The sequence below is a fragment of the Scyliorhinus torazame genome, chromosome 2, assembly GCF_047496885.1.
Source record: "Scyliorhinus torazame isolate Kashiwa2021f chromosome 2, sScyTor2.1, whole genome shotgun sequence".
Classification (NCBI taxonomy): Eukaryota; Metazoa; Chordata; class Chondrichthyes; order Carcharhiniformes; family Scyliorhinidae; genus Scyliorhinus; species Scyliorhinus torazame.
In genome coordinates, this window is record NC_092708.1 from 210,098,920 (window position 1) to 210,126,499 (window position 27,580).

Genomic DNA, 27,580 nt, shown 5'->3' on the forward strand with positions numbered 1-27,580 from the left:
ACACGGTGCTGGATCCGGCACTGGATCGCTCCAGGTCTAGGACGGGTAGAAAGCCGGCGGCGGCTAGAGTGCTGAGTGGGTTTATGGACCAGATGGGAGGGGCGGACCCTTGGAGATTTGCAAGGCCGGGGGCTAGGGAATTTTCATTCTTCTCACCTGTCCATAAGGCTTATTCCCGAATCGACTTTTTCATCTTGAGTAGGGCGTTGATAGCGAGAGTAGAGGATACTGAGAATTCAGCAACAGCCATTTCGGACCACGCCCCGCATTGGGTGGACTTGGAGGTGGGGGGAGGAGAGGGACCAGCGCCCGCTGTGGCGCTTGGAGGTGGGGCTGTTGGTGGACGAGGAGGTGAGCGAGCGGGTCCAAGGAAGTATAGAGAGGTACCTGGAGACCAATGAAAACGGGGAGGTCCGAGTGGGGGTGGTCTGGGAGGCACTGAAGGCGGTGGTGAGGGGAGAGCTGATCTCCATTAGGGCCCACAAGGAGCGGGGGGGAGAGGGAGAGGCTGGTGGGGGATTGTTGAGGAAGAGGCGTAGCCACCAGGCCGAATTCGACCTGGTGACCACCAGGAAGGCGGAGGTGCAGTGGAGGAAGGCCTAGGGGGCGATTTACGAGTATGGGGAAAAGGCAAGCCGGATGCTGGCGCATCAGCTTCGGAAGCGGGACGCAGCTAGGGAGATCGGGGGAGTTAAGGACAGGGGAGGGAGTGTGGTGCGGAATGGAGCAGGCATCAATGGGGGCTTCAGGGACTTCTACGAGGAATTGTACCGATCCGAGAACCAATTGAGGTTTCCAAAGGTGGAAGAGGGACTGGTGGTGGGATTGGGGGCCCCAATTGGGCTGGAGCAGCTGATCAAAGGGATAGGGAGCATGGAGGTGGGGAAGGAAACGGGGCCGGACGGTTTCCCGGTCGAATTCTATAAAAAATATATGGACCTGTTGGGCCCGCTGTTAGTTAGGACCTTCACAATGAGGCAAGGGAGAGGGGGGGGCTTTACCCCCGATGATGTCCCGGGCACTGATCTCCTTGATCCTGAAGCGGGACAAGGATCCCCTGCAGTGTGGGTCTTACAGACCGATTTCCTTGCTAAATGTAGATGCCAAGGTGCTGGCGAAAGTCTTAGCCACGAGGATTGAGGATTGTGTGCCGCAGATCATCCATGAAGACCAGACGGGGTTTGTGAAGGGGAAGCAGTTGAACGCGAATGTGCGGAGGCTTTTGAACGTTATCATGATGCCGGCGAAGGAGGGGGAGGCGGAAATAGTGGTGGCGATGGACGCTAAGAAAGCCTTCGATAGGTTAGAGTGGGGGTACCTGTGGGAGGTGCTGAAGGGGTTTGGGGAGGGGTTTGTCAGGTGGGTTAGGCTGTTGTATGACGTCCCGGGTGGCGAGTGTGGCCACAAACAGAAGGAGGTCCAAGTACGTTCGGTTACATCGAGGGACGAGACAGGGGTATCCCCTGTCTCCCCTGCTCTTCGCACTGGCGATTGAACCCCTGGCTATGGCACTGAGGGAGTCAAGGAACTGGAGGGGGTTGGTGCGTGGTGGGGAGGAGCATAGGGTGTCACTTTATGCGGACGACCTGCTGCTGTATGTGGCGGACCCGGTGGGAGGAATGCCGGAGGTAATGAGGATTTTTAGGGAATTTGGGGACTTTTCGGGGTACAAATTCAACATGGGGAAGAGCGAGCTGTTCGTAGTTCATCCAGGCCAGTTCAACATTGGTGAGCTCCCACTACTAAAAGGCGGAAAGGAGCTTCAGGTATCTGGGAGTCCAGGTGCCAGGAGCTGGGGGTCCCAATGCATAGGGGCTTTATTTACTTATCCGTTACCAAGGCTGGTGAGCAAACGAGGGGCTAAGAGGTGGGATGCGTTGGCGGGTAAGGTACTACCCCCCTCAATCAAAATGACGGTGCTCCCAAGATTTTGTTCCTGTTTCAGTGTCCTCCGTTTCTAAATACGTAGCTCTAATTTTTCTTCCGGGTTAACCAGGAGTATAATGGGGTTTGTGTGGGCGCGAGGGACTTCCGAGGGTGAGAAGGGTGTGTCCTGGAGCGCCGGTAGAGAATAGGGGGTGACTGGTGCGCTGCCCAACCTCTGTGGACTCCACCCATCTATCTGGCCGCCAATGGCGACTGGTGCGCAAGTCGGTGATGCTGGGGGAGGGGCTACATAGAGAGGTTGGAGAGAGTACGAGTCTGGGGGCGCTAGCAACGGCGCCGCTGCCGCTCCCTCCAAGGAGGTATACCACGAGCCCGGTGTGGTGGCTGCCCTACAAAATCTGGGGGCAGTGGAGGTGGCACAGGGGGGAAGTGGGGGACTCGGCGGGAACCCCATTACGGGGGAACCACCGGTTCGCCCCAGGAAGAACAGGTGGAGGGTTTTTGGGGTGGCACAAGGCAGGGATACGAACGTTGGGGGACCTGTTTATGGACGGGAAGTTCGCGAGCCTGGGTGAGCTGGAGGAGAAGTACGGGCTCCCCCCGGGGAACACCTTCAGGTACTTACAGGTAAGGGCGCTTGCCAGACGGCAGGTGGTGGACTTCCCGCGGCTACGGCCACACACAGTACAGGACAGGGTGCTCTCGGGGGGGTGGGTGGGAGTGGGGAAGATCTCGGAAACTTGCTAGGTGATGCAGGAGGAGGAGGAGGCCTCGGTGGTGGAGGTAAAAGGTAAGTGGGAGGAGGAGTTGGGAGAGGAAATTGAGGAAGGGACGTGGGCAGATGCCCTGGGGAGGGTGAACTCTTCCTCATCATGCACGAGGCTCAGCCTCATACAATTTAAGGTGCTGCACAGGGCACACATGACCGGGACAAGGATGAGTCGGTTTTTTGGGGGTGAGGACAGGTGTGTTAGGTGCTCTGGGAGCCCAGCAAACCACACCCATATGTTCTGGGCATGCCCAGCGCTGGAGGAATTCTGGAAGGGCGTAGCGAGGACGATGTCGATGGTGGTAGGATCCAGGGTGAAGCCGGGCAGGGGGCTCGCAATATTTGGGGTGACAGAGGAGCCAGGAGTGCAGGAGGCGAAAGAGGCCGGAATTCTGGCCTTTGCATTCCTGGTAGCCCGGCGAAGGATTCTTCTTCAGTGGAAGGATGCGAGGCCCCCAAGCGTGGAATCCTGGATCAACAATATGGCGGGGTTTATTAAGTTGGAGAGGGTGAAATTCGCCTTGAGAGGGTCGGTACAAGGGTTCTTTAGGCGCTGGCAACCGTTCTTAGACTTCCTGGCAGAGCGGTAGACATTGGTCAATGGCAGCAGCAACTGGGGGGTGGGGGGGCACTTTATTTATTTTTTTGTTTTTGTTATTTACACTGGAGGGTCTGAGGGGGTGTATATACTTGTTGTATTAAGTCGGGGGGTTAATGTTAATTTATTATTTATGTACAGGGAGGGTATGGAGGGTTGTTTTTCTGTACTATGTTTTGTACTCAACCCTGTTGGGTTTCCTTTACATTTTGTTATTGATATTTTATGAAAACCTTTAATTAAAATTATTTTTTTTAAATATATATTTATGTAACGCACTAACAGTCCTTTGTACTCCTCCAAACCCATGCAATTCAAACAGGACACACCGGGAGCAACAAATTCAAACACAAGTAAAAACTGAGTTTCCTGAGCTTTGGGGGTTGCATTACTGGTGGATATTGGCTGCATATGGTTCATGGACATAGTTCTGAATCCCTGGACGCGATTCTCCGTTCCCGCGCCGGTTGGGAGAATCGCCTGGGTCGCCACACGCGCCGGTTGGGAGAATCGCCTGGGTCGCCACATTTTCCCGCGACGCCGGTCCGACGCACCCCCGCGATTCTCCCAAGCGGAGAGAACAGCCCTGTCGAGTTCCGCACGGCGCAGGCCGGAGAATCGCCCGAGACACTCAAAATGGCGATTCTCCGGCACCCCAGCCATTCTCAGGCCCGGATGGGTCGAGCTGCAGGGCCCAAAATTGCGGGTTCCCCCTGGCGCCTTCCACACCTGGTCACTGCCGGCGGGAACAGCGTGGGAACGCTGGGTAGGCGGCCTGCGGGGGGGGGGGATCCTGCACCGGGGGGGGCCTGAAATGGGGTGTAGCCCGTGGAATCGGTGCCCACCGATCGTCGGGCCGGCCTCTCTGAAGGAGGACCTCCTTTCTTCCGCAGCCCCGCAAGATCCGTCTGACATCTTCTTGCGGGGCGGACTCGGAGAGGACGGCAACCACGCATGCGCGGGTTGGCGCCGGCCAACCCGCGCATGCGTGGGTGACACCAGTTATGCGGCGCCGGCCGCGTCATGTATGTGGTGCCGCCTTTACGCGGCACCAAGGCCTGGCGCGCATAAATGATGCGGCGCCGCTCCTAGCCCATTATTGGGCCCTGAATCGGTCGGGATAGGGGCCTTTTCGCGCCGTCGTGAACCTCGACGGCGTTCACGACGGCGCAAACACTCTGCCTCCATTTCGGAGAATCCCGCCCCCTATTGGGAACTTTGCTTGCTTGCTTCTTCCAGTTTTACAACTATTCAGTTTCACTAAATGGAAGAATGTGTCTTTGAACTACACTTCTATGAAAAATGGTTTTAAGCTACATATTATTACATACTCAATGGTGACTTTGGGATGGGTTCATCTGCTTTTCTTTTTAATTTATTGAAAATGCTTTAGCCACCATTTTAAATTAATTTTAATTTTGGTATGTATGCACGGGAAATAGTTATGATACTTGCTGAATGTGTGTGCTATACATGAAATCTTCAATATGTTGCAAATCACCCTAATCAGACCAAGTATCCTAAAAGTGTGTCATTTATATAAAATTTCAATATGTTTATGTACATTTTATTACCATAGTTAAGAGCAGATTATGTTATTCTGGATGTAAGTTCCTCCTTGAGTGTTCCACATTGACTCACCATCTCCCAATGGATTTAATTTTAAATCCTCTGCAAATATCGACATGAGCTTGCCTACCTAATATCGACAACCATCTCCAGCCTTGGAGTTCCTCCCCTACCTGACCCCCGTCCCCATGCCTCTGGATTGTAGTTCATTTTCTGTAAGTCCACAACTCATCCAAAATTTCTCTATAAACTCCTCCATCTCTCCACTTTCCACTCAATCATTTACGACACCCTTTGCAAAACACCTCTTTCTGACCACACCTTCTACCTTTGGCTACCTCACCTAACCTCCCCTTTTGTTCGCAATGAAGCCCTGTGGCGATTTTTAAAAACTTTACTTACATTATACGTTATTGATATTGCTTCTCTTCTGCGGCAGACAAATTGCCCACAGAAACGCAGTTTGCCAGATCCATTTTGCCTTAAAAGAGCAGTTGAGTAGCCAAATAGAGTAAAGCACTCCATTGAGGTTTTGAAGAAAATACTACAGCATTGAGATACATTTTTTCTCACAGTGCCCCATTTCCTTCAATAGTGAAGACTTTATAGCTTATTTCAGCTGCTCTGTTTTTAAAGTTACATGCCTGAAAGATATACAAAAACTATAAACGTACAGTGGAGTAAAAAACAAATTATAGAAATAGAACTGATATAGTTGTGAATTGAAACCTTGAAACTGTTTACATTGTAGCCACTAGGTAGCAACTGCCTTCACAGCTGCTAACTTTGTTGTTACCAACTCAGTTAACAAGGATGCGTGCATGAGGGAGGTGAAAGCAATCTGCTTTGTTCTTTAACAACTTCTTTTGAGTTAGAACTACTGCAACCTTCTTGTATTATCACCCATCAGCCAATTCATAGCAAAAGGTTTAGCCCAGATTAATTGGACTCCCCTCTTAGCTTGATCAATACAGTTGCTTGGAGTGAGCAACCACTTGGCAGGTTAGGAATAACTATCACAAAACTGCTTTAATTTTGTGTCCTACTGGAACATCTTGCACAGAATGTCCCATCAGTCTCTGCCATATTGAGTTTATTTGAGAATACTGATGAATTTGTTCAATTTTCAGATGGTTTCTTGTATTGGTATCTAAGCTATCAGGTCGTTTTGCACAGGACCATAGTTGTCATATGGATTGTGGAATGTGTGATCTGACTTAGTTTTCCATTAATAGGTCAGTAAAAATTATTTCATTTGTTCAGTGGAATAAACAATAGCTTTTTCAACAAAGTCAAATCATTACTGGACAGCAGATGCCAATGTAATACTGCATGTATGTTCCCCTCCCTAAGCAGCACGGTAACATAGGGGCAGCACGGCAGTAGCACAGTGGTTAGCACTATTGCTTCCCAGCTCCAGGGTCCCAGGTTTGATTCCCGGCTTGGGCCACTATCTGCACGTTCTCCCCGTGTCTGCGTGGGTTTCCTCCGGGTGCTCCGGTTTCCTCCCACAGTCCAAAGATGTGCAGGTTAGGTGGATTGGCTATGCTAAATTGCCCTTGGTGTCCAAAAAAAGTTAGGTGGGGTTACGGGGATAGGATGGAGGTGTAGGTATGGGGTGGAAGTATGGGCTTAGGTAGGATGCTCTTTCCACGGGCCAGTGCAGACTCGATGGGCCAGATGGCCTCCTACTGCACTGTAAATTCTATGATTCTATAATTCTAAGCTCATGTGATGGACTTTTCTCCTTTTAAGCTAATCTTTTCCTGTTGAGAAAATACTTTGAAAACTTAGGCCGGAATTTTCCAGCCCTTCATGCCGGTGGGATCTTCCGGTCCCTCTGATGTGAACAGCGATTTCAATGGCTTGCCTATCCAGCCACAGGGAAACCCATGGCGAGGGGGCTGGAAGATTCTGGCCTTAAAATGGAAAAGAATGCTATTTGGCCCATTATGACTGTGTTCACTCTTTGAAAGAACAGTTGTGCTTGGTCCCACACCCCCACTTTGCATCCATTATCCTGTGAGTTCTTCATCCTCAAGTACTTGTCCAAGGCCCTTCTAAAATTATTTATGGAGTCAGCTTCCAACACGTTTTTGGTAGAGTATTCCAAGTCCTGACTCCTCTATGAGTGGATGAATTTCCCCTCACCTCTAAATCTTTTTGCATTGATTTTAAGCCTATAACCCTGGTTATTGTCCCAATGGTCAAAGGGAATGTTTCTTCTCTCTACTAGTAGAGTCTTTCATCATCTTGAAAACCATTATGTTACCTTTTAACCTTCTCTATTGCTAGGAGAACACCCCGAACATTTCCAACCTCTTCTCACACCTGAAGTACCTCTCCCATATTTACTTTTGGGAGGGTTGAGGTGCTATTTTATTTTAATTGCCTTAACCTGTGAAGGAATATAAGAAGGGTTTAGGCAATGTGTGCATCTTTATGTCCTCTCTGATGAATGAAAGAGCTTGTATAAATGGGGTCCCATTTTACTTATAGTTCGATTACCTGTTGAAATCTAGTCAGAGCTTGTGTCTGATGAGGGAAATCTAAATGCATAGATAAAATTTCCTCTACCTCCTAACACTCATGCACTAATACATATATAAATTACTTATTATTTCCCGAGTGACAACATGCTCTCGGCCATATGCTTGGTTGTTCTTCAGAAAAGTTTGTAATGCTGCCCCTTCTATTCAATTTTTTCTCTCGATACTGCAGCTTATTGGTCCTCCTGTGCAGCATCATTGTAGCACTCCAGTGATAATTATCAAAATGGAGATATTTTGTCCAGTGTTTCCATCAGGTACTACCAAGTTAAAGCATACCCCTGCGCCAAGTTAAAACTAATTCAATTGTTCAAGAAACATGATCCACTGAGCCTTGAAAGAGTATTTCCACTTCCCTGCTAGTTTTCCATTTGACTTCTCTGAATGGGATTAGCAGTTTTTGAAATAAATAACTTGTGTATTGTATATACAGTCTCTTTCATTACCTCAGAACATCCCTTTACCACCATCAGTGGAGGGACCATGAAGACTATAATCCTCCCTCACCCCCCCCCCCCCCCCCCTCTCCTAGCTTAAGAATAGTCTGAGCAGTGGCGCTGAGCTCCATGGGAAAAATTGCAGTAGTGTGAGAAGACACCCTTGGACAGTTGCCAGGTGCCTTGCTCTCCATGCATAAAATTTTGGATGAACCAGTAGATAGCATCGGAAGAGCACCCATGGAATTGCACCCAATTTTACAACCCCCTGCCTGCCACCTTGCCCTCGGGAGGGTGGGGAGGGGAGCATAGAATTCAGCCCATGGTAAGGGTAAGAATCTGATTGTTTCTTCAATTACACAATCCAGTAAATCTACAAAGGCTGTTTCTCTGAGCTGAAAGAAATAGGATATTAATCATGTATTTGCAATCAGGCCTGTGGACAGATCCTGGGTTGACAAAAGAAGGGGTTGCATTCCAATAAGCACAAGGTTGTTACAAATACATGTTAACCTCTCCGGGTTGGAACTATACTATTTGGAAACATAAGTTTGTCAGAAATTCTTTGATCAGACCCAAGCATTCTTTCAGTGTCAGTGGAATCATTTTAGTACAGTACTTTGGGAGCAGAAACAGGAAGCTACTGTATTTGGATAAGTTTTTAAAAATGGTTATTACTGCTTGATAATGTTCTATCACTGTTTTTTGTTTCAGCTAAATATTTATATCTATGGTGTTTTCCAGTTAACACACTTGTAGATAAGCATTCTAATGTAATTCTATAATCCAGATAATTCCATAAATCAGGAATGACTTGGTCCCAGCATTCTGGTTTGGGGAGGTTACAATGTATTAAATAACATTTCCTACATTCCAACAGTGACTACACTTCAAAGTTGACTTTAAAGCACCTTGCTCTCCTGAGGTTTAAACGATATTTATGAGTACTTATACTTTTTTGATAGTAGTGGTTCTGGGGACCAGTTACTAGTAGAGTAGCACAAAAATCGATGTTGAAGCACACTGCAACCTTGAATAATGATCTGATGGGGTTTGGGTAACAATCAAGTATTTGTGTGTGGAAACATAGAAATATAAAAAATAGGAGCAGAATGAGGCCATTTGGCCCTTCGAGCCTGCTCCGCCATTCATTATGATCATGGCTGATCATTCACTCAATAGCCGAATCCCGCTTTCCCCCATATCCTTTGACCCCCTTTGCCCAAAGTGTTATAACTAACTACTTTGTAAAAACATGCAATATTTTGGCCTCTACTACTTCCTGTGGTAACGAATTCCACAGACTGACCACTCTCTGGGTGAATAAATTTCTCCTCATCTCTGTGCAAAATGGTCTCCCCCATATCCTCAGACAGTGGCCCCTGGTTCTGGACACACCCACCAGCAGAACCATCCTTCCTGCATCTACCCTGCCCAGTCCAGTTAGAATTTGATAGGTTTCTTTGAGATCCCCCTCATTTTGGCTGAACTCCAGCGAATATAATCCTAATCAATTCAATCTCTCCTCATATATCAGTCCTGCCATCCCAGGGCTCAGTCTGGTAAACCTTCGCTGCACTCCCTCTAGAGCAAGGACATCCTTCCTCAGGTAAGGAGACCAAAACTACACTGTCACTGTTGGATTGTAGGAGACGTTATTTAATACATTGTATCCTCCCCAAACCAGAATGCTGGGACCAAGTCATTCCTGATTTATGGAATTATCTGGATTATAGAATTACATTAGAACGCTTATCTACAAGTGTGTGAACTGGAAAACACCATAGATATAAATATTTAGCCGAAACAAAAAACAATGATAGAACATTATCAAGCAGTAATAACCATTTTTTTAAACTTATCCAAATACAGTAGCTTCCTGTTTCCGCTCCCAAAGTACTGTACTAAAATGATTCCACTGACACTGAAAGAATGCTTGGGCCTGATCAAAGAATTTCTGACAAACTTGTGTTTCCAAACAGTATATTTCCAGCCTGGAGAGGTTAACATGTATTTGTAACAACCCTCTGCTCATTGGAATGCAACCCCTTTTGTCAACCCAGGATCTGTCCACAGGCCTGATTGCAAATCCATGATTAATATCCTATTTCTTTCAGCTCAGAGAAATAGCCTTTGTAGATTTACTGGATTGTGTCATTGAAGAAACAATCAGATTACTATTCTTACATGGGCTGAATTCTATGCTCCCCTCCCCACCCTCCCGAGGGCAAGGTGGCAGGCAGGGGGTTGTAAAATTGGGTGCAATTCCATGGGTGCTCTTCCGATGCTATCTACTGGTTCATCCAAAATTTTATGCATGGAGAGCAAGGCACCTGGCAACTGTCCAAGGGTGTCTTCTCACACTACTGCAATTTTTCCCATGGAGCTCTGCGCCACTGCTCAGACTATTCGTAAGCTAGGAGAAGGGGGGGGGGGGGGGGGTGGTGGGGAGGATTATAGCCTTTATGGTCCCTCCACTGATGGTGGTAAAGGGATGTTCTGAAGTAATGAAAGAGACTGTGTATACAATACGCAAGTTATTTATTTTAAAAACTGCTAATCCCATTCAGAGAAGTCAAATGGAAAACTAGCAGGGAAGTGGAAATACTCTTTCAAGGCTCAGTGGATCATGTTTCTTGAACAGTTGAATTAACTTTTACTTGGCGCAGGGGTATGCTTTCACTTGGTAGTACCTGATGGAAACACTGGACAATAAACACCTAGCTCTTCTTTACACGTATAGTCTGGTAAGCTGATCCTTATTGCACTGATTCCTGATAGGGGTTTTCCATCGGTCTGCCATGTAACTTCCGGGTTGACTTCCTGTGGCCATCTTGGTAGGGGGAAATTCTGTCAAGAAACTGGAGAATATTTTGAGAAAAGTACCGTCCTTCCAGTACACAGCCCCTGGTGACACCATACTATATACTGGTCATTTGTTTGCATCAATTGCCATTCTCTAGTTTTGAGAAAACGAAACCATTGGTTTTACATTGGCCATGCCTAACAAACTTGATTGAAGTTTTTGAGCATGTGTCCAGGTGTGTAGTTGAAGGCAATAATTTACATGGATTTCAGCAAAACCTTTGACAAGGTCCCACATGGGAAACTTATAAAGAAGGCAAATGCACATGGGATTACAGGGTTACTTGATAGGATGGATTCAAAGTTGGTTTAGCTGTAGGAGAAAGGACTGCTTTAGTGACTGAAAGTCAGTGTCCAGTGCATACCACAGGGATCTGTGCTGGGTCCCATATTGTTTGTCATTTATATAAACGATGTAGATAACTATGTGGGGGGTAGGATCAGTAAGTTTGAGGATGACACAAAGATTGGCCGGGTGGCTAACAGTGAGGTTGAGTGTCTTGGATTACAGGAAGATATAGACAGGATGGTCAAATAGGCAGAAAAGTGGCAGATGGAATTTAACTCTGAAAAGTGTGAGGTGATACATTTTGGAAGGAGTAATGTGACTAGGAAGTATTCAATGAATGGTCTGACACTGGGAAGTTCTGAGGAACAAAGGGATCTTGGCATAGATTACAAAAGCAGGAAGTCATGTTCGAGTTGCCCTGCGTGGGTGTTTTGAGGTGGGGGGGTGGGCAGTTGGGGATTTCTTCAGGGTCTTGGAAATCGGGACACCATTTAAAAATGGCATCCCATTCCTCGTTACACTCGGGAGTTCCAGCGAGCAGAGCTCCCCCGTGTATAAAACCTCCACCTAACCTCACCCCGTGTACATATTATTTTATTGGTAGTTTTGTTGACATTTATTTAGTAGAACCAGGTTTGACCAATAGCTTCTCAACTTTATTGCACCAAACCTAAAGGTAATTTTAACCTATTTTGTTCCTAACATGCATGGTTGCATTAATTATTTTATTTTAATTTAAAGTGCCCAAATCTTTTTTTTCCAATTAATATGCAATTTAGCGTGGCCAATCCACCTACCCTGCACATCTTTGGGTTGTAGAGGTGAGACGCACACAAGACATTTGGAGAATGTGCAAACTACACATGGACAGTGACCCAAGGCCAGGATCGAACCCGGGTCCTCACCACCGTGAGGCAGCAGTGCTAGCCACTGCACCATCGTGCCACCACAGGTGCTCCAATTTTGCTCTCAGTCCTCTAATACTCTCCATCTGCCTCCGCAATGCATCACCCATCGAGGTGAACTGGTCCCCTTGGTTGCATTAATTACAACACCATTTTAATGCTACTATTTTATTTTCTCTAGTATATTATAGAATCATAGAATTTTCAGTGCATTTCGGCCATTCAGCCCATCGGGTTTGCACCGGCCCTTGGGAAGAGCACCCCAATTAAGCCCCACACCTCCACCCATCCCCATAACCCAGCAACACCACCTAACCTTTTTGGACACAGAGGGCAATTTAGAATGGCCGATCCACCTAACCTGCACATCTTTGGACTGTGGGAGGAGACCGGAGCACCCAGAGGAAACCCACACACATGGGGAGAACGTGCAGACTCTGCACAGACAGTGACCCAAACCGGGAATCGAACCTGGGACCCTGGAGCTGTGAAGCAACTGTGCTAACCACTGTGCTACCGTGCTGCCCTTTGTATAATATACTTTATATCAGAAGCAAGCATACCCCAAAGAAATTTACATTAACTTGTGGCTTTTATATTTTGTGATATTTAATTTTTTTTAATTTTTACATTTACATTACAAAGACAGAGCCTTTGTAATTCAGTTGTAAAGCGCTGAATTAGTTTTCTGTTGATCTGCATTTAATCTAGGCTGTTACTATTTGCAGAATTTAATTCTTTTATGTCATATAGGAAATATTAAATGAGTAGGTTTTCATTTATTCATGAGTTTAGACACATTAGTACGTATTTTGGCATGATGGGAAATTGAGTGTTAAAACCGGCATTCCTACACTAAAACCAATGAGAAACACACACACTTAATTTACAACAAACTCTATTAAACATGTACTCCCGAGTTTTTTGATATCATTAAACACTTCTGCCCTTTCAACCATTTTGTTCTGGCAACTAAAAGATTTCAACAGCACAGCTGGGTACAATTGTGTCTTCTAAAAAGCATTTAGACAGTCATATGGGTAAGATAGGTATAAAGGGATATGGACCAAATATGGGCAATTGGGACTAGCTTAGTGGCAAAAACTGGGCAGCATGGACAAGTTGGGCTGAAGGGCCTGTTTCGATGCTGTAAATGTCTATGATTCCATGGGCTGGATTCTTCCGCCCCACCCGCCGCAAGAATGCCACCAGCGAGAGACAGACAATGGATAGCTCCATTGACCTCGGGCGGGGATTCTCTGGTCACCAGGTGAACGCAGCCGGAGAATCCCGCCCTGTGACTCTTTGGCAGCAAAGCTCCCTTGGATAAAGTCGACAGCCAAATGCAAACCACAATTTTTTAGCCTAAACCATTATTACATTTACTCTTCAATGTGCTATGTTGGTTCTTGCCCATGTAAATGTTAGAAAGCCTCATGGTGAATGATTGGTCTACTTTTAGATAGGGAGAGAGCAAAACAGCAAAAGACCTGACACTTTGTCTGATAATACAGAGAAGTATTGAGAATGCATGTGCAAACTTTCATATATTTCAGACTGGCCCAGTCAATGATAGAATTAATAAACCCTCGCTTTAAACATTTTTAACATCATTATCAAAGTGCATATTTCATTCTGCTATATATTGAACTGTCATGTTGTGTAATAATGTTGTTACAATCTTGTTACATGTACCAGTCCATTCTTTGGGACAATGCAATGTTTTTAATGAAAAGGTCAATAAAAATATATTTATTTTTACAAATTCATTAACTAGTTCATGGAGAACAGACTAAAATTATTTGCAACATTTCCATTAATAACTAATGTTTCAAACTTTTGAATATCAAATTAGAACTAAAAAATCACCTATTTTGAGAAAATATTAGATATCACAATCTGCACAAATATAGTAGGAGCATTCAGGAAGTTGAATTTGCCTTGGCGTATTTGTATAACCATGCTTCTATTTCTCACAAGGGCAATATTTTCAACTTTTGCAGGGAAAATCAAAATATTGATGAAAATTCCAGCATTCTATGCAATAAAAACCGATGTTGACTTATTCAGTCACTACGAGTGGTCCTAATTATAAAGAGACACTTCAAATGTTAAGTTATAATATTGAACTTGTGTTTTAAAGATAGTTTTTAAATTTTAGTCAAAATTCCAAAATGCTGCAAAATAAAAACAGAATTTCTCGTATTCAGTCACCATAAATGTGTAGCATGTTCTCTAAATTGATGAAGTAAAGGACACACATCAGTGCCCTCACGAGTAAAGAAAATAATACAAAATTGTTGTACATAACTTAATACTAAAAGGTTTGGAAAATGAATAAGAAATGATGGAACTGCCTTAAAATGATCTGTAACTGCTTCAATGTTTAAAAAAAACACATATTTAAAATAGCAATGCACTAGACTTTCATACTTTGTTCCTTAGTTTGAAACATGTTTTGAGATGCAAGAGGTTTGCACTTTTGAGCATTCCACTTGAAAAAGCTTCATTAACCTAACTTCATGTAGTTTCAGGGACCAATAATGGAACCAGAGAATTCTGCAGCTTTTCATTCCCTGAACCCCACCCTGCCAAACAAGACCGCCCCACCCTCCAACCACCAACCACCACATATAAATAAGTGAACAGAGGACATACAGGCAAAGTTAATCAGGAAAGAGCTCTGGTGGCTTTCCCATTCCACCTGTTTTTGTAGTGGTTTAAAAAAAAGATGAGTCAGTAGCACTCGACTGCTTCACTACATAGTTTGCTGCAGACTATAGGTTAAACTTATATTTGATTGCCTTTGATTCACGCTTTATGAAACTTATGGTGCAGTTTCCTTTTAAACACCTTTACTGCTTATTGAAAATGATTGATATAAATAACGATGATGTAACTTGAGTACAATTCCTTCCACAGTGGGCAAGCCTCACAAGTGCAACTACTGTGGTAGAAGCTACAAACAGCGCAGTTCACTGGAGGAGCATAAAGAGCGCTGTCACAACTACCAGCAGAATGCCGGAGTGGAGGCTACACAGCCCATGAATCACCAGGGTGGGTGGGATGACGTGAAGGAGTTCCAGTTTGTAGTGACTCCTCAATAGTTTTACCTTGAAGCTCTATCTTTTCTATCTTGATAGTGTATACAGTTTTAGATATTACTAAATATGTTTTCTGTAATACCCAGAATAGCCAGCCAACGCAATTAGTTTTTATTATCAAAACTACTACTATTAAAAGGAAATAGTAGAACAGACGCAACCTGACGTGGGCATAGTGTTACTTCACATACTATATTTTCCAACTACACATAGTGTTATGATTGAATATTAATGTGAAAAAGTGACTGTATTATCTTTTCAGATTTTCCTATTAGTGTTTTCACACCCAAATATTTCCATTCTGGCAATAATGTTTATCAGACATTTCCAAAAGAAATATTCAATTCCAGTAACTGATTACTGACAGTTACTGCATGCATTATTCCAAAATGGAGATAAATTCAATATTAAACACATTCAGAGAAAAAGATCAGAGTGTCTCTTTTTATCCTGTTGTCAAAAGCTTGGTATTTACGGTAACATACTGAAGGCTTTTTTGAATCGGTTTCACACTTACTAAATGGAAAACCTGAATAGAAAATGCGTTTAAAATATGAATCCACAAAATAATCAAATTTAATAGTCATTTTGAAACAGCTGTCAATTTGTCGATTCCAGATTTTCCTCAAGTTACTGATTCACAGGGTGGCATGGTGGCGCAGTGGTTGGCACTGCTGCCGCACGGCGCCGAGGTCCCGGATTCGATCCTGGCCCCACGTCACTGTCCATGTGGAGTTTGCACATTCTCCCCATGTCTGCATGGGTCTCACCCCCAAACCCAAAGATGTGCTCGGTAGGTGCATTGACCACACTAAATTGCCCCTTAATTGGAAAAACAAAGCAATGGGCCCTTTAAAAAAATGTTTTAAAATGTTTTTATTAAGGCATTTGTACATTCACATCAAACACAACCACAACCAAAAAGAGAGCAAACAGGAATTCACATAGCAAATAAATATCGAACACTCCACCATCCACCCTCCCTGCCGCTACCCTCCTACCTCCTTTTTTAACCCCAACACCCCTCCCAACTGCTGCCATCTTAACTATTCTTGAAGTAGTCGATGAATGGTTTCCATCTCCGGGCAAACCCCTCCACAGTCCCTTTCAAGGTAAACTTGATCTTGACCACTTGAGGAATTCCGCGAGGTCGCTCACCCACATCCCCGGTTTCGGCGGCCCAAATCCCTCCATTCCAGCAAGATCTGTCTCCGGGCTACCAGGGAGGCAAAGGCCAGCACATCGGCCTCTCTCGCCCCCTGGACTCCCGGGTCTTCTGACACTCCAAAGATTGCCACTTCTGGACTCGGGGCCACCCTCACCCTCAACACCTCAGACATAAAGTCAGCAAACCCCCGCCAGAATCCCTCCAGCTTCGGACAGGCCCAAAACATGTGGACATGGTTTGCGGGCCCACCCCCGCACAGCCCACACATATCCTCCACCCCCTTAAAAAACCTACTCATCCTGGCCACCGTAATATGTGCCTTGTGGACTACCTTGAATTGAATAAGGCTAAGCCTCGCACACAAAGAGGATGCGTTCACTCTCCTCAAAGCCTCCCCCCACAGCGCAGTCTCCAACCCCCTCCCCAGCTCTTTCTCCCACTTGCGCTTGACTTCTCCTATCGGGGCACCCTTTCAGTCCATTAGTTCTTTGTAAATCTCTGACACTCTGCCCTCACTCACCCCTGTTTTCAACACCACCTTGTCCTGCAACCCCCGGGGGCGGCAGGTCGGGAAACGATGGCTCCTGCTTCCTCACGTAGTGCCTCACCTGCAAGTACTGGAACCCATTCCCGCTGGGGAGCTCATATTCCTCTACCAGCCCCTCTAAGCTCGAAAAGCTTCCCCCTATGAATAAGTCCCCAAGCTTCTCAATCCCCGCCCGCCACCACCCTCGGAACCCCACGTCTAGCCCTATGATTCCCGCAGTTCGGTGCCCAAACTGAAGCACCCTTCAGCCTAAGGTGCCGGCACTGCCCCCATACCCTCAGGGCCACCACTACCACTGGACTTGAGGAGTACCTGGCCGGCGAGACTGCACCTGCCCCGCCAACGACATTGGGAGCACGTCTCACCTCTTAAAATCCTCTTTCCTTTGCTTCACTAGTCGTGCCAAATTCAATTTATGTAGCTGCTCCCATCCCCGCGGCACCTGGATACCCAGATACCTGAAACTCGCTCCCACTGCCTTGAACGGCAGTTCACCCAGCCTCTTTTCCTGTCCCCTTGCCTGGATCGGGGAGACCTCACTCTTCCCCATGTTTAACTTATGCCATGAGAACCGGCCGAATTCCTCCAATATGCCCATGATCCCCCCAATACCTTCCAGTGGGTTTGATATATAAAGCACTAAATCGTCCGCATATAGCAAGACCCTATGCTCCACCTCCCCCCCGCACTATCCCCTGCCAACCCTTGATGCTCTAAGCACCATTGCCAATGGCTCTATCACCAATGCAAAAAGCAGCAGGGAGAGTGGCCATCCGTGCCTCGTCCCACGATGCCACCTAAAATATCCCAAACTCACCTGTATCGTCCGTATTCCCGCTGCCGGTGCCCGTACAACAACTGGACCCAATCCACAAACCCTTGCCCGAATCCAAACTGCCCCAGCACCCCCCACAAGTAGTCCCATTCTACCCAGTCCAAGGCCTTTTCCACATCCGTAGCGACCGCTACCTCCACATTTCATCCCTCCGGGGCCATCATTATAAAGTTTAACAAATGCCTAATATTGGCCGACAAATGCCTTCCCTTTACAAATCCGGCTGGTCTTCCCCTGTCACTCCCGGCACACAGCCCTCAATCCGTGAGGCGAAGATCTTAGCCAGCAACTTGGCATCTACATTCAGCAATGATATTGGACGGTAGGACCCACACTGGTCCGGGTCCTTCTCCTTCTTTAAAATTAAGGAAATCGAGGCCTGCAACAACATCGGGCCAAGCCCCCCCTTCTCCTTTGCCTCATTTAATTCCCTTACCAGCAGGGGCCCCAGGTTCCCCAAAAACGTTTTCTAAAATTCTACTGGGAAGCCATCCGGGCCCGGGGTCTTCCCTGCCTGCATCGCCCCCACACCCTCCATCACCTCCACCAATCCAATGGGTGCTCCCAGCCCCTTTGCCAGGTCCTCCTGCACCTTGGGGAATTCCAACCTGTCTAAAAAAACGCCTCATTGCCCTTAGTGTTGGGTAGAGGTGTTGACCTTGGGTGGGGTGCTCTTTCCAAGAGCCGTTGCAGACTCAATGGGCCGAATGGCCTCCTTCTGCACTGTAAATTCTATGATAATGTATGATTAATCTAGGACAAAGGTTCGGCACAACATCGTGGGCCGAAGGGCCTGTTCTGTGCTGTATTTTTCTATGTTCTATTCCCTCCACCCAGCCTGGGGGTCCGAATCATATAGCCTTTTGTAAAAGTCCTCAAAGACCCCATTCACCCCCATCGGGTCTAAGACCATATTTCCCCTACTGTCCTTCACCTTTCCGATCTCCCTCACCACCTCCTGCTTCCTCAGTTGGTGTGCCAACATCCTACTTGTCTTGTCCCATATTTATAGATTTCCCACCTGGCCTTCCTCAGCTGCCCTACTGCCTTACCCGTAGAAACCAGTCCAAACTCATCTGCAGTTTCTGTCACTCTTTCAACAGCCCAGCCTCCAGGGCCTCCGAATACGTCCTATCAACCTGCAGCATCTTGTCCACCTGCCTCGCCATCTCAACCCCCTACTATATTCCCCACGTCAAACGATACCCGCTTATCTATCCGGACCGCCACCACCCCCCCCCCCCCCCCCCCCCCCCCCCCGCATCTTCATATCTAATCTTGAGTGGAAGACCTGACCTACCCATCCTTTCCTTAGCTTGGTCTGATCCCCAATCTTCAGGTATGTTTCCTGCAAGAATGCCACATACGCCTTTAAGCTCCTCGAATGCGTGAACACGCAGGACCCCTTGACCGGCCCATTCAGTCCTCTCACATTCCATTTGATAAGCCTGATGCCTGATCGCCCTCCCCCCCGATTACCCATAGCCCCTCTTGGGCCAGCCCACATCATACAACCCTCCAGGCCCGCCCTCGGATGGCCACTGTCATCAATGACCCTCCTTTCATACTTCAACAGCCCCACCCCTGACAGCAGCACCCCTCCCCCGAACAAAACAACAATACCAACCCCCCAACACATTAATCATCTGCTCACCTCCCACTACGCTCCTGTGAACTAGCCCGCCCAGCTAGCGTGGCAGCCCCCGCCCATGGTGCCTAACCTCCCAAGCTGATTCCCCTCGCCCCCCCCCCCCTCCCCCACTCACACACTCTCATGGTGCAAATAACAATAAGAAAGAAAGAGAAAAAGGAGAATAACACAGAAAGGAAAAAAAAGGGCGCACTCACCCACCACGACCCTCCAGCATTTCATCAGAGAACCCTGGGTGAAAAAAGGTGCTATGATGCCGCCCCCCCCCCCCCCCAGATAAACAGGAAAATAACAACAATAACAGTTAAAAAAAACTCCCCAGCAAGGGGGTAGAGAAAACCAACATCCCCAAACACCACCTCCAAAGTTCAATATCCTCTTCTGCTAGTCCATTGTATCTAACGAACTCCATCACCTCTTTCGATGTTCCAAAGTACTCGCAACCATTGTAGGTCACCCAGAGGCGGGCCGGGTACAACACCCGAACTTCACCCCTTTTTAAAGAGGGCAGACTAACTCGGTTGAAACCCACTCTCTTCTTGGCCAGTTCCGCACCCATGTCCTGAAACACCTGGAGCTCATTACCCACGCAGGTACATCTCCTTGTCTGCCTGGCCCACGTCAAGATCCTTTCCTTATCAAGGAATCGGTGTAACCTCACTACCCTTGTCCTCGGTGGCTCATTTGCCTGCGGCTTCCTCATCAGCGCCCTATGCGCCTGATCCACCTCCAGGGGCCGTTCCACCTCCAGGGGCCGTTTGAAGGCCCCCTCCCCAACAACCTCTCCACTTTCTCCTTGAGCCACTTCTGGGTAGCCCTCAACATCCCAATTTTGGCCGCCAACCAAGTCAGGTGCACCCCATGCTCCACCACCACCTCCTCCACGTTCTGGAGCGCCCGACGTTGGGTCTCCAACCTCAGCTCTACATGGTCAATTCCCGCTTTCAGCGGGTCTACCGTCTTCGCCAGGTCCTCCAGAGCTTCCCTTCTCTGCTGGCTGAACTTTTCATTCAAAATGTCCACCAGCTGTTCCATTGACCATTGAGCCAGTAGGACCGACCACTTTCTCTCCGCCATCTTGTCCTGTGTTGCAGAAAGAGTTTCTTGCCCTAGCAGCACCTTTCTTCTAAAACCACATAAATCCATTCACCGGTGGAGTATAAGAACATAAGAACTAGGAGCAGGAGTAGGCCAATTGGCCCCTCGAGCCTGCTCCACCATTCAATGAGATCATGGCTGATCTTTTGTGGACTCAGCTCCACTTTCCGGCCCGAACACCATAGCCCTTAATCCCTTTATTCTTCAAAAAACTATCTATCTTTATCTTTAAAACATTTAATGAAGGAGCCTCTACTGCTTCACTGGGCAAGGAATTCCATAGATTCACAACCCTTTGGGTGAAGAAGTTCCTCCTAAACTCAATCCTAAATCTACTTCCCCTTATTTTGAGGCTATGCCCCCTAGTTCTGCTTTCACCCGCCAGTGGAAACAACCTGCCTGCATCTATCCTATCTATTCCCTTCATAATCTTATATGTTTCTATAAGATCCCCCCTCATCCTTCTAAATTCCAACGAGTACAGTCCCAGTCTACTCAACCTCTCCTCGTAATCCAACCCCTTCAGCTCTGGGATTAACCTAGTGAATCTCCTCTGCACACCCTCCAGTGCCAGTACATCCTTTCTCAAGTAAGGAGACCAAAACTGAACACAATACTCCAGGTGTGGCCTCACTAACACCTTATACAATTGCAGCAGAACCTCCCTAGTCTTAAACTCCATCCCTCTAGCAATGAAGGACAAAATTCCATTTGCCTTCTTAATCACCTGTTGCACCTGAAAACCAACTTTTTGCGACTCATGCACTAGCACACCCAGGTCTCTCTGCACAGCAGCATGTTTTAATATTTTATCATTTAAATAATAATCCCTTTTGCTGTTATTCCTACCAAAATGGATAACCTCACATTTGTCAACATTGTATTCCATCTGCCAGACCCTAGCCCATTCGCTTAGCCTATCCAAATCCCTCTGCAGACTTCCAGTATCCTCTGCACTTTTTGCTTTACCACTTATCTTAGTGTCGTCTGCAAACTTGGACACATTGCCCTTGGTCCCCAACTCCAAAACATCTATGTAAATTGTGAACAGTTGTGGGCCCAACACTGATCCCTGAGGGACACCACTAGCTACTGATTTCCAACCAGAGAAACACCCATTAATCCCCACTCTTTGCTTTCTATTAATTAACCAATCCTCTATCCATGCTACTACTTTCCCCTTAATGCCATGCATCTTTATCTTATGCAGCAACCTTTTGTGTGGCACCTTGTCAAAGGCTTTCTGGAAATCCAGAAATACCACATCCATTGGCTCCCCGTTACCTACCGCACTGTTAATGTCCTCAAAAAATTCCACTAAATTAGTTAGGCACGACCTGCCCTTTATGAACCCATGCTGCGTCTGTCCAATGGGACAATTTCCATCCAGATGCCTCGCTATTTCTTCCTTGATGATAGATTCCAGCATCTTCCCTACTACCGAAGTTAAGCTCACTGGCCTATAATTACCCGCTTTCTGCCTACCTCCTTTTTTAAATAGTGGTGTCACGTTTGCTAATGTCCAATCCGCCGGGACCACCCCAGAGTCTAGTGAATTTTGGTAAATTATCACTAGTGCATTTGCAATTTCCTTAGCCATCTCTTTTAGCACTCTGGGATGCATTCCATCAGGTCCAGGAGACTTGTCTACCTTTAGCCCTATTAGCTTGCCCATCACTACCTCCTTGGTGATAACAATCCTCTCAAGGTCCTCACCTGTCATAGCCTCATTTCCATCAGTCACTGGCATGTTATTTGTGTCTTCCACTGTGAAGACCGACCCAAAAAACCTGTTCAGTTCCTCAGCCATTTCCTCATCTCCCATTATTAAATCTCCCTTCTCACCCTCTAAAGGACCAATATTTACCTTAGCCACTCTTTTTTGCTTTATGTATTTGTAGAAACTTTTACTATCTGTTTTTATATTCTGAGCAAGTTTACTCTCATAATCTATCTTACTCTTCTTTATAGCTTTTTTAGTAGCTTTCTGTTGCCCCCTATAGATTTCCCAGTCCTCTAGCCTCCCACTAACCTTTGCTACTTTGTATGTTTTTTCCTTCAATTTGATACTCTCTCTTATTTCCTTAGATATCCACGGTCGATTTTCCCTCTTTTTACCGTCCTTCCTTTTTGTTGGTATAAACCTTTGCTGAGCACTGCGAAAAATCACTTGGAAGGTTCTCCACTGTTCCTCAACTGTTTCACCATAAAGTCTTTGCTCCCAGTCTACCTTAGCTAGTTCTTCTCTCATCCCATTGTAATCTCCTTTGTTTAAGCACAAAACACTAGTGCTTGATTTTACCTTCTCACCCTCCATCTGTATTTTAAATTCCACCATATTGTGATCGCTCCTTCTGAGAGGATCCCTAACTATGAGATCCTGAATCAATCCTGTCTCATTACACAAGACCAGATCTAGGACCGCTTGTTCCCTCGTAGGTTCCATTAGTCTTCCTCCACCACTCCTGCACGTTTTTCCTTTAAAACATCTGCCCGTTAATCGGGGAAACGGCCAAATGTGCATTCACTCACATCATGGCCGCCACCGGAAGTCCTTAAAATTTTTTTTTTTTAAAGTTACTGATACACTTAGCTAATTACAGTTAAGAAGGTGTTTCTTGAGAAATTTTGTGAAGCATCAGTAATCAGTTTATAGGTCACAATTGATATACACTCTCTTCTTGGATCTCTTAAGAGATAGACAATTATTGTTTTATCATTTCGCCCATTTAAATTTAGTTAGACTCATTTTGAAAAATTGTTTGAAAAATGTATTTAAAATTTTAAGTCTTGCAGTATTTTCATATGACCTCTTTTAAACAGTCGCAAGTTCTGGAAAAATTATTCCAGTACATGGACTTTGCATTTCTTTTAAGGAAATAAATAAGATGATTTACTTGAGGGAGAAAGGAACAAAAGTTTAAGCTGATAAGGTTAGATGAGAAAGGTGGGAGGAGGCTGATATAGCGCAGAAAGATTAACATAGACCAATTCGGCTGAGAGCAATGCTCCCTCTAATTGTTTTGAGTATATGGGTGACTTATTTAAGTGAATGGCCCGCTCTCATGGAACTTAAATGGGCCAACTAGTGCACAGCCTGTGCAATGATTTTGGAGAGCACCCAGTTTATTGGGAACATTGGCTGAGTGACCTGTGTCCGTGCTGTAAATCCTATGTAATTTGATGTAAAATTGTTAGATTATGTACTAGAAACAGCTATGATCTTATTAAAATTAATAGAAAGTATTATTTAAAGCTGATTTAGGTTAATTTTCATTTTTTTTAAACCTGCTCCTGTTCGGTTTTATACTTTTGTTCACCATTCAGTGCTAGTATGACTGCAGGGATGTTGATTGTCCCAGGTACCTCACTTCATAATTTTCACAATTCATTCAGTAACCAAGTCATCCCTGCACTCCCCCTCAACCCAAGAAAAATGGTGAGACTAAACCACTTTCCAATCAGTGCATCATTTCACCCATGCACAATATAAACTCTGTACCAGTTTTCTTTTAAATTCCCATCTTCCACCATTTTTTAGTATATTTTATTTTTTTCTTCTTTGCGCCACATTCTATTGTTGGAAAAAAGATCAGGCAAACAAGTTTCCCTCTTCCACCTGGCAACGCCACATTAAGAAGAGTGGGATAGAGAGAGTTGCTAGAAGATATGACAGTGGTCCAGTTGACACTTTCAGATTTTTCCATCATTTCCTGTCAGCAGACACTGAACAGAATCTTTGTTCCTGGAGGACGGCTGGCCTGCAATTTCCCACTTTCGCTAAGTGTACCAGTCTCCTCCCACAGCCCCGCCTCCAGGCCATTTTGATTCAGGCAGGATCGGGGAGGGCTGGGGGATCGCCGGGGAGGGGGGTGGATAACAGCTACCTGCCCGTAGGTGGGGGTAGCCCATTAGGCTAACGTAAGGCCACTGTGCAGACGCCACCTGGAATTTTCCAGTCGACATGTGGGATCCTGTTGAGGGAAAAACACGACCAATAAGTTGAGGCGGCCTTCCAGCAACAGACCGGAGTGGAAGCAGGAGAAAACTGCTCACCACCCCCAACCCCCTCCACACTTTCCATAGCCATAGGCCACAGCTCCACCCAATAGCTCTCCACATTGAAGACCTGACAGCTGTAACCTTTTTGAGTTTAAAAATGTAGAAAGGCTGTTCAGAGAACACCTTGAGTAAATGCACTTGACATCAGGGTCCTGATCCCAGAATGAAAACTCAGCACCAAGTCTATGCTTGGCATTTTCCTCATTAATTTGGCTTTGAATTGCAAGCATTTGTTTTTTTTATTTCAGAAGCTCCTTATAATACAACTAATAGAAATAATTGGACGACTCACCAGAAATAGTTTTTTTCACCTTAGTCAGCAAAATACTAATGAAATTAATAAAAACAATCCATTCAAATTTTCTGCTATTGGCTGAGCTTGGATATAATTCTCCAATCTTCCGACCATTATAAAACATATGTTGGCATTTCTCAGCCAAACTGTGTGGAGGAGAATGCCTAAAATTTGCAGAATGGGCCAACTGACCCAGATTCATCTTCAGTTGGACTCAAAACCTAATGCACAGATCAACATTTAGATTTGAAGCTATGGGGGAGCCCCCAGTTCTATTTGCCCACTTTTCAGGCTGAAAAGCTTAATAATAGAAGTAAAAGGGCAAAATGCATGATCAGTGAGAAAGCAGTTGATGCACCGTCTTAACGATAAACTAACAAATAAAAACGATAGCCACTAAACTAATTGTGTTCCAAATGTATTTACAAGTGAACTCATTAAATAAATTAAGAACTCCTCTTTCAGTAAAAATTGTGACTCACTACCACATTTAATCACACATAATCTGTGTGTCTTTAACTCTTTAACAGTAGAACTCCCATTCCACACCAACACTAGTATTATTTCCTATTTTGTTTAATGCTTCCTAAAAAATTCAATAAAGCAACTGGGATCTCTCTACCATTTTAGGTTTTTTGCTCCTGTTTTAAAAGCAAAAGTAAAACATTCCAGCTAATATCAAACCAGGTCTCTCTGCACTGGGAAACAAAAATGAAAAATCCACTTTAATATAATCACTGTATCCTAATAGAAAATGAACTGCTGTGATAACCAGCTTAAAATGACCCTTATCGAAATAATTAGCAGAAGAACATTGCATTTGTAATTTGCAGTTGTGACAAATTTTCTGCTTATTAAGGATTATTTCTGTACACCTTTTTTCCCTCTTTGGTGCACAATTTGTTTATTTTATAATCCTTTTTAATATACTTAATTTGCACCAATTATTTTATTGTTAATAACATGGCAATATATAGTTGCCAAGCTCATATGCAAATATCCATTATGTGTCAATGTATTTTTGCTGAAATGAAATTTTTCATGATTAACATTAGCTGAACGAATGTGGTAATTGTTTAGAACCAACAGTGTCCTTCACCAGTATAGACATGGAACATCCAATCAAGTATTAAAATATATTGGGTGGGATTCTGTCTTCTCGCCACTTGTCAATGGAATTTCCCATTGTAGCCAACCCACGCCACTGGGAAACCCATGTTCATGGGTGCGCTGCCAACAGGAAAAGTGAATCGCAACTGCCAGAGAATTCCAGCTATTATCTTTTGATCAATATAATAAAGAAAGCAGGAAAGATCTTAGCCATCTTAAGGAGGCAGCAATATCCTTTGTCAGTTACAAAGTAGGACATATTTCCAGTTAAATCTGCAAAGAATTGTGGGTGTGTCAGTCAGAACATTAAATTTCAGCCAAAAGACCAGCCAGTAATAATGTATTTTTATTTCACTGATAAGGGGTATAATTAATCATTTAGTTTGCCCTAAATTTCCAAATCTTAGTCTACACGTAAAATTTCTGTCACGCTTCAATAGTTAAGTAGAAAACATTTTTACTCTTTACATTGTTTCAAAAAATATGCATTAATTATTGAAACATTGTGAAACAGTGTTCCTAGAATTTGAGTTATTCTGCTTATTTTGAACACAGCCTATACACTAGCGATGAAATATTTTGTAAGAATATCAACTGATAAACTAATCCCTGGGTTTCTAATTTTATACGTTCATTTTATTATATTATGATGTAAAAGAAATTTGAGAATGAAACATTTTGTGGAATGGTGTGTTCACATTTTGTATGTTATTCATTCTGTGCAGCAGATGAATACAAGGAGCAGGATCCAGTGGCAGACCACATTTCTCTGATGTCGTTTGAGAGACCTGCAGTCATAGAGAGGCTTTCAAGCAATGTGGGGAAACGTAAAAGCTCCACACCTCAAAAATTTGTTGGTGAGATTTGCCATCTTTCTTTATTATTGGGTATTACATTATTCTTAAGAATCAGCTGCCTTTTCAAAGATAACCTTTGCAAGAGGATATGTGAAAGGGGAACTGAATAGAGAATAAAGAATAGATAGTGCTTGTTGCAAATTGCAATTTGATTGAGCTGCATTATTTGCCGAATGTAAGTATTTGAAAAAATATTCATACTTCATTCAGATAATTGGTATTCTTTCCTGGTACATAAAAATTAACTAACTGATCTGTCATGGATTTACTGACAGATAACCTGGGATTTGGAACATGGCTAGGATGTTTAGCTGCTAAAATGGAGCTGCGCTTAACTTGCCTTGTATCCTTAAAACCAGATACAGATGTTGCTGTGGTTATTTCCAGTTCTGAAGAATTCATATCCAATTCGACTAAAATGTTAGCCCGGTTCCTCTCTCCACAGATGCTGTCTGAGTATTTTCAGCATTTTCTGTTTTTATTATAGGAGAGGGAACTCTCTTTGAAAGCAGTCACACGATAAACATCAGCTTGACCTGGAGTGATTTGAGAGGACACTAGATATCCATTAACATAAATTTTGTGGGAGACTATATGATGGAAACTTTTGAAGAGCATGGTCCCAGACTATGGCAAGGCTTTGTGGAAAAGATGTTCAAGATTGCACCTTCAGAAGTGCGTAACATAGGCAACAAAATCACCAGTGAAAGATCTTGTAGTAACTCAAATTGGTGATCATAGATTTAATTAGATGTGTCAATGTGAATGATAATTTTCCAGTTAATCACAGATTTACATAGCTTTGGCAAGAGCAGATGTTACGACTATAGGCATAGCAGGGGGAAAATAATTAACTTTCTTAAGGATTAGGTGAACATTATCAACTGTTAAGAAGAAAATAGAGTTGCAGAAGTTGAATAGATGCCATTGAAAACATACATCATGAGGGTTTGAGATGGTGGGAAGATGGCCAAAACCAATCCTT

The 27,580-nt window shown here is 44.9% G+C and overlaps 1 protein-coding gene across 9 annotated transcripts in view; it reads left to right on the forward strand.

Moving 5' to 3' along the window:
* Positions 1 to 27,580, forward strand: part of LOC140395470 (zinc finger protein Helios-like) — a 419,920-nt gene that overhangs the window by 389,421 nt on the left and 2,919 nt on the right. For 6 of the 9 annotated variants that reach the window (XM_072483282.1, XM_072483257.1, XM_072483302.1 and 3 more), the window contains 2 exons: positions 14,791 to 14,925; positions 26,464 to 26,595. In XM_072483282.1, coding sequence (XP_072339383.1) covers positions 14,791 to 14,925; positions 26,464 to 26,595 — 267 coding nt within the window. Of the gene's footprint in view, positions 1 to 14,790; positions 14,926 to 15,716; positions 15,766 to 26,463; positions 26,596 to 27,580 lie in introns of those variants that run through there. The other 3 variants (XM_072483265.1, XM_072483330.1, XM_072483313.1) reach the window with 3 other exon arrangements.